The sequence below is a fragment of the Triticum dicoccoides genome, chromosome 5B (assembly GCF_002162155.2).
Source record: "Triticum dicoccoides isolate Atlit2015 ecotype Zavitan chromosome 5B, WEW_v2.0, whole genome shotgun sequence".
Taxonomy (NCBI): domain Eukaryota; kingdom Viridiplantae; phylum Streptophyta; class Magnoliopsida; order Poales; family Poaceae; genus Triticum; species Triticum dicoccoides.
In genome coordinates, this window is record NC_041389.1 from 361,423,379 (window position 1) to 361,431,652 (window position 8,274).

General features: G+C 44.1%; 1 protein-coding gene across 1 annotated transcript; it reads right to left on the reverse strand.

Moving 5' to 3' along the window:
• Positions 1 to 6,426: 6,426 nt before the first annotated feature.
• LOC119305517 lies at positions 6,427 to 8,262 on the reverse strand. The gene is made up of 4 exons (XM_037582017.1): positions 8,107 to 8,262; positions 7,404 to 7,466; positions 6,894 to 7,297; positions 6,427 to 6,815 (listed from the first exon to the last, which is right to left on the reverse strand). Exons 2-4 carry the CDS (start codon positions 7,410 to 7,412, stop codon positions 6,485 to 6,487), a joined length of 744 nt encoding a protein of 247 aa, XP_037437914.1. The 5' UTR covers positions 7,413 to 7,466; positions 8,107 to 8,262; the 3' UTR covers positions 6,427 to 6,484.
• Between the last annotated feature and the right edge of the window lie 12 nt (positions 8,263 to 8,274).

Consider the following 8,274-nt stretch of genomic DNA (forward strand, 5'->3'; position numbering starts at 1 on the left):
TTGGTATGTGTGGGATCTGACTATCTAGTTGTTTATCCTTGGTAGCCTCTCTTACCGGGAAATGTCTCCTAGTGCTTCCACTGAGCCCTGGTAGCTTGCTACTGCTCCGAAACACTTAGGCTGGCTGGCATGTGTCCTTCTTCGTTCCTGTGTCTGTCCCTACGGTGAAATGTCACGCGATGACTACCGGAATCCTGTTAGCCCGCTACAGCCCGGTTTATCGGAGTCCTGCTAGCCCAGTGCTACAGCCCAGATTCACTCGCTGATGACCGACACGTTCGTTGCTGGGTCATGTATGCATGTCCCTGTAAGTTAGTGCCACTTTGGGTTCACGACTAGCCATGTCAGCCCGGGCTCCTTGTCATATGGATGCTAGCGACACTATCATATACATGTGCCAAAAGGCGCAAACGGTCCGGGGCAAGGTAAGGCGACACCCGTGGGAATATCGTGCGTGAGGCCGCAAAGTGATATGAGGTGTTACATGCTAGATCGATGTGGCATTGAGTCGGGGTCCTGACATTATAACACTTTGTGGAGTAACTCTAATGCTTTTTCTCTCATAATATGCAAGGTTTACACAAAGAGGGAGAATGTCGGCAGCTGGATTCTGGACCTGAAAAAGCTATGTCATAGATACCTATTCTTCACATCTCCAAATGAGCTAAAATTTCACGCAGAATTATTTCCGAATACATAAAAATATCTTAATAAAGAACTACCAGAGGGGGTCACCCAGGCACCCACAAGGCACCAGGGCGCCCCCTCTGGCGCACCCTGGTGGGTAGTGGGGCCCCTGGCCCACCTCTGGTGCCCATCTTCTAGTACATAAGGTCTTTTGACCTAGAAAAAAAATAAGGAGAGGACTTTCGGGACGGAGCGCCGCCGTATTGAGGTAGAACTTGGGCAGGAGCACTTTTGCCCTCTGGCGGAGCGATTCTGCTGGGGGGAACTTCCCTCCGGGAGGGGGAAATCGAAGCCATCGTCATCACCAACAACCCTATCATCTTTGGGGGGGCAATCTTCATCAACATCTTCAACAACATCATCTCATCTCAAAACCTAGTTCATCTCTTGTGTTCAATCGTTGTATCAAAACCTCTCAGATTGGTACCTGTGGGTGACTAGTAGTGTTGATTACATCTTGTATTTGATGCTAGGCGGTTTATTTGGTGGAAGATTATATGTTCAAATCCATTATGGTATTTATTACTCCTCTGATCTTGAGCACCAATATGTTGTGTGAGTAGTTACTTTTGTTCTTGAGGACACGTGAGAAGTCATGCTACAAGTAATCATGTGAATTTGATTCGTTTGATATTTTGATGGTATGTATGTTGTGATTCCCTTGGTGGTGTTCTGTGAACGTCGACTACATGACACTTCACCATCTTTCAGCCTAAGGGAATGCATTGTGGAGTAGTTATTAGATGATGGGTTGCTAGAGTGACAGAATCTTAAACCCTAGTTTATGCGCTATTTCGTAAGTGGATGATTTGGATTCATATGTTTAATGCTATGGTTAGAATTTATCTTAATTCTTCTTTCGTAGTTGCGGATGCTTGCGAGGGGGTTAATCATAATTTGGAGGCTTGTTCAAGCAAGAACAACACTCAAGCACCGATCCACCCACATACCATATTATCAAAGTAGCGAACGCGAACCAAACCAACATGATGAAAGTGACTAGATGAAATTCCCATGTGTCCTCAAGAACACTTAGCTTATTATAAGAGATCGTTCCGGTCTATCCTTTGCCACAAAAGGATTGGGCGACCGTGCTGCACTTTTTTTACCGTTACTATTACTTGCTCGTTAAAAATTATCTTGCTATCACACTACATGTTATCGATAATTTCAGTGCTTGCAGAAATTACCTTGCTGAAAACCACTTGTCATTTCCTTCTGCTCCTTGTTGGGTTTGGCACTCTTACTTATCATAAGTACTATGATTGATCCCCTATACTCGCGGGTCATCATCGGGCGGGGGTAAATAGGAAGTTAGAGTTATGAGACAAACCTTGGAATCGAAAGGATTTAGGCTTAGTAGAACTAAAAACGAGTACAAGATGTGTGGTTTCAGTACTACTAGGTGTGAGGAGGAGGAGGAGGAGGAGGTTTGCCTTGATGGGCAGGTGGTGCCTCAGAAGGACACCTTTAAATATTTGGGGTCAATGCTGCAGGAGGATTGGGGTATTGATGAGGATGTGAACCATCGAACCAATGCTGGATGGATGAAGTGGCGTTAATCTTCTGGCATTCTCTATGACAAGAGAGTGCCGCAAAACCTAAAAGGCAAGTTCTACAGGACGGCGCTAGACCCGCAATGTTGTATGGCGCTAAGTGTTGGCCAACTAAGAGGCGACATGTACAATAGTTAGGTGTGGTGGAGATGCGCATGTTGAGATGGATGTGTGGCCACACGAGGAAGGATCGAGTCCGGAATGATGATATACGAGATAGAGTTGGGGTAGCACCAATTCAGAGAAGCTTGTCCAACATCGTATGAGATGATTTGGGCATACACAGCGCAGGCCTCCAGAAGCTCTAGTGCATAGTAGACGGTTAAAGCGTGCGGAGAATGTCAAGAGAGGTCGGGGTAGACCGAATTTGACATGGGAGAAGTCTTTTAAGAGAGACCTGAAGGGTTGGAGTATCACCAAAGAACTAGCTATGGATCGGGGTGCAAGGAAGCTTGCTATCCATGTGCCAGAGCCATGAGTTGGTCGTGAGATCTTATGGGTTTCACCTCTAGCCTACCCCAACTTGTTTGGGATTAAAGGCTTTGTTGTTGTTGTTGTTGTTGCCGTCGTCTTTGTTTGCTATGGCCGGCAGCAAGAATTGCTACCACAATGGTGGTCATTGTTTTTGTGACCTGCATGACAAGCTACAATCGGCAGCTACAGCGATGATATTTTTTTTGTTGCAACCGTCGTCTCCGTTTGCCGCGACCGGCAACAAAAATCTCTACCACGACGACAAACATGGTTTTCACGATGACAGACTAAGGTGTGGCCGAGCACGGACGGCATGGGGTGGCCGGCAAGCGCGAAGAGATCGCACATGAATGCAGGGAAGGAGAAAGATGGTAGCGAAAAACCTAGTTCAAGCGCTGGCCTAAGATTATAGGCTTACAATCAAATATTACTTCCCTTGTCCCAAATTCCTACCAAAAACGTCTTATAACTTTGACCTACCAAAAACGTTTTATAATTTTGAAAGGAGTTAGTATTAAAAAGGGATTTCAGGAATCATTTTGTATCGCTACCAAGGAGTAGGGCATTTTGGAGACCGAGCTCCATGGAGCCCTTTATTTTGAAAAATTCAAAATTCATAAATTTCAGTTTCAAAAAATTCTGAAAAAAATTACACATGTATGCAAGGATGTAAAGTGTATGTGTGAAAAATTTCAGGATGAAATACCTTGAATTGTGAGCTGCACAAAAAAACAAAATCATGGACTTTAAATATGAACAGTACATATGCTAAAAAGCCCCAGATTTGTCTTTTTTGTGTAGCTCACATTTTAATGTTTTTCCGATCTGAAAATTTGCACACATGTACATTACTTATCTAGGTATATGTGTATTTATTTTGAGAATTTTTTGAAACTGAAAAGTTTGAATTTGAAGTTTTCAAATAAAAGCCTCCATGACGCTCGGTCTTCGTTTGGCATTTTCGGCTACCAAGGAGCAGCAGGAGCTATGGTATGTTACCAAACATCATAGGGCCGCAAATAGTACATGCCATGATATTTAAACCTACAAGAAGCACATCAAACCCTCAAACATAATTGTCTGTACATCATCAAAAATAATAGTGCGAGTCAAAGCAAATAAAATGGGGATGACACTACAGTCTACAGCCACCAAGAATGTACGGAGTATTACCCCCAAAAAAGTACTTAGCGGAATGTTTTGACAAGAAAATGTACTTGACCAGGCGATTCCAGGCTACACTCCAATCACACATGCTAATTGCTAAGTTACAAATCATATGTTGTCAAAATAGATTGTCCTTTTTCCCTTGATACCTCTCGTTAATCAAATGGTTCATGCTCTCTCTCTCCCTATCTCTCCCTCTCGCTCTCTCCCTCTCTCTCCCATCTCCCTCTCTCCCTCTCCCTCCCTCTCTCTCTCTCTCTCCCTCTCTCCATCTCTCCCTCTCTCTCATATTAGCGATGGAAATGATCAAAGAGAACCAAATAAGACCTAAAAATCGCTCATCGGGAAAGAAAATACATACAACTCCATGCCTCCTAAGGTACCATCAAGCAAGGAATGAAACCAAGTTATCAAATGTCAGTTTATGGATTAAATCCCCATGAAGCAAATTCTACAGGATTGAAAACCCTATCGTGCCACCTGACCTAGTGACAAGAATATATGGAAAGATGCAGGCATGCCAATATTGTAATTGGTACATCCACCTAATTAATTAGAAACCTAACATGAGAACACACACACACACACACACACACACACACACACACACAGAGAGAGAGAGAGAGAGAGAGAGAGAGAGGTGAACCTCGGCGCGTCTCAAGTAGCAGGATGCGCCCCTCTTGCCTCGGCACCCGCTGCTCCTGGCTCGAGTCAGCGATTCTTCCTCCGCTGGATGTATCCATCTGCGGACGAGGCATAGGGGGGAGGGGGCTCGGTCCCACAGCCATCACTCCTTCGACGAAGGGAGAGCCAGCCGGTGCCTCGAGAGGAGGGCGACGGGGGCAGAGGCGGTAGTGTGAGGTCTACGGTGAGGGAGGAGGTCACCGTCAACCGTGGACGCCCCCATCCTTCCTCCACCACCGCGCAAGGAGGGATGGCCGCGCGCCTCCTACGTCGTCGGGCCCGGGAAGGACACAGGAGCCCGTCAGTGGCAGCGGCGAGCTCGCTGACGGGGAGGAAAGGAGCAGGAGAGGAGGACGGGAGCGCGGCGGCGGCTGCAATAGCGAAGGAGAGGGGCACGGCCGTGAGTGGAGGCTAGCTGCTAGGGTTCTGAATCAATAAGGCGTCCTCCTCACCCATACGTGAAACCCAACCATGCACACAACGCCACGCACAGCCAGACACGTGAAATGCCACGAATGCCCTCGGCGGGGCCGCAAAATTTCAGGCGGGGCCACATGACTTTGACCGCGGAAGGACAGCACCGGGCACCCCTACAGCCAAGGTCGTTGACATTCACGACCGACGAATGTCAGGCCCCACAGTTCAGCTAGATAAGACCAAAATCCCGAAGTGTATTTGTTTTTTTACTATTCATTGCTTCGAACCGATTTTTATCTAACGTCCAGGAATCACTGGAGGCCAGCCAAATCAGACGGCTAGAATCGCATCAAGCTTGAGATCCAATGGCCCAAAGTTGTTGAGCTTTGAGAGAGCCCAATTATGTATCTAGGTATGTGTGTATTTATTTTCAGATTTTTTTTAAAACTGAAAGCTTGAATTTTGAAGTTTTCAAATAAAAGCCTCCATGGAGCTCGGTATCGTTTGGCATTTTCAGCTACCAGGGAATTATATGTACTCTCTTAACAAGCTAGACTCAGCAAGTAGTATTGCTTACCAAAAATGGCAAAATTAGGACAAGATTCTGCACTCACGCCAGGTTCAGTGAGGACTACTGCTTGCAATGACAGAACAAGGAGACAGAATCTGTTATTCTCCAGGGGTCACTACAAGCCAAGTCGACTGACCCATCATACAAAAAGACTCGAAATCTGAGCTAACATTTCTGACAAGCAGTAATCCTCTTCTCTGACTCCGTATTTAGATATCATGAAAGCACTACTTGACAATTGTCAATCATCACAGAACATGTAAAGAAGTCCGGAGTATTACCTGGATCCGAAGAAACTTGTCTTAATAAATCTAATAACAGCCTTTTTGGGATGGAGGGAGTAGATGTGAGAAAAAAAAATGCATTATAATTTGGTCAAACATGACAATGACCATTATCATGACAGTTTTGCAAACTAAACTGGCTGCGCACAAGAGCAAGCGAAATCAGCTTGTTATGATATCTTAAAATTAGAAATGGCCAAGTCATGAACAAAAAGGGGTCTGCGTGCTTTCTAGAACATGTAGCCATCGGACTGAATACTTAAAACTACTCTTGGTTGGCAAGTACTCCCTCCGTTCTTAAATCTTAAATACAGGACCTTTTAGAGATTCCACTACTGACTACATATAGAGCAAAATGAGTGAATCTACACTCTAAAATACATCTATATACATTCGTATGTAATCTATATTGAAATCTCTAAAATGGCTTATATTTAGAAACGGAGGGGGTATTAATTAGGATATACTCCCTCCGTTCCGATTTACTCGTCGTGGTTTTAGTTCAAAAGAACGGAGGGAGTACTATTCGAAATGCGAGGACACAAAACAAATTGCTAGCACATCTGATCTAGTACATCTAACAACATAGAGCAAACGGCAAGGCCTTGTACAATCGAATATGGAAGAGATTCACTCATCAGCACTTACATATTTATATCAGAATGTCCTTGTACATTCTCTAACTTCTGTTGCATTTTTTTCTTCCAATCATCATCTTCAAAAAGCATTGACATCTCTGTACATAACGAACCAGAGAGCCTAGCAAACTTCATATCGTAGCTTTCTTTGCTAACCATTTCAGTTACCCCCACAACTTCTCCCGCCAGATTAAACACTGGAGCGCCAATTAACCTTAAAGGTGCGCGTTCCAACAGACCTACAGGTCCACCCAACGGACAACTGAATGCGAAGAAGTTTTGGTAGTCATTCACCGGTTCTTTTGATAGCTTCTTTACGGAGATGCATCTCGGGTGTCTAGCCAAAGAGATGAGGTGAGAACAAGTGAAACAGTAAAAGGATCAACAAACAAGATTTAGGCAGTTAGTAACTTACATGACAGACCCAGTGTACATGCCGGTCTTCATTTTTTCCCATGCAACTGCAATCGTGAAGATGACTTGTCCTCTACCAATTTCAGAGGAACTGATCTTCACAGGTTTGCAGTATCCATGATTATCCTCCACTAGGAAACTAGTATATATTGAGTTAACATTGTCAACAAAAACTTCTACATCACTGACCGAGCCATTCCCAAAAAGAACACGCACATACTCATCATCTTGAATCAAAGCTACGTTAACTATGACAACGGCCTTTTTGTTCCAGACATGAAGAACAAAACCAAGGCCAAACCCAACCTTTTCTTTTGTGGCCCTACTAAAACGGAGAATAGTAACGATAGAAGGCAACACTAAACTGTTCAACCTCTGAAGCTTTTTCGGCTTGATGGAGCAGATCTAAAATGTAAGAAAATAAAGATTGTCACTGGCTTGTAATTCAAGGTGAGTGCCAAAAGAGGCTTAGTAAATAGCATACATGGTAAGTGTTGAAAAGAAATATTACCGCCGGCATGCTGATAAAACGACCTTATTACACTCGACCGCTGAAAAGGTGTGTTGTGTGGATCTGTTTTTCACAAATGAAAAATGAATCACAAAAAAGTAACTAAACGGAAGCTAGAGGAACTATCAACAAATATTTATGCACCCAAAGAACATCATGAAGCAAACATATGGCCTATGCAACTAGCTGCAACATCAAATTTGGTATAACAAAATAATTACTTGCTTGTGCCAAAATAAGCAAATGAATATAAAAATCATACAGTTAGTAGTATTTACATCTAAATGCTCAGGTGCAGATTAAGAAATCTTTTGTTTGGATCATTGCTTCCTGTTATTAATTGATATATCAAGCAAACTTGCTGCCCATTTTGCTAAAAACTGCTATGTTTCAGATGTTCACATATTTACCTCACATCTGACTAAAAAACTAAGAACAACACAAGATTCAGTTGAACAAAAAAGAACATGCTGGACGCAGATGTGTATGATGGTGCTTCTTACCCTTGTGAGTTCTAAACAGGATCAGACATTACAAAAAAAAAAGGATTTTTTGCGAGAGGGTTCGAATAAGTTTTCATGCCCCAACCCCAATCTGCAACCAGAGAAAAATTCCAGAGCGGAAGGGGGAACAAAATCGGGTATATTATGATACAAAAAGTATAATAAGAACATGAGTAAGGAACAAAAAAACACCGGCAAACCTGGGGGCAACTAAGCTCCGCCCGGCCTCTTACAGGTCATCGGAAGGTCCTGCGCAGATCCTACGGCCTCCGTGCGAAGTCCCAAACCGTCCCGTCGGCGCTGACCCTTAGACTCGCCCGTAGCATGTGCCGCCGCTACCGCCACCGGGGGGCGGGGGCGGGGGGGGA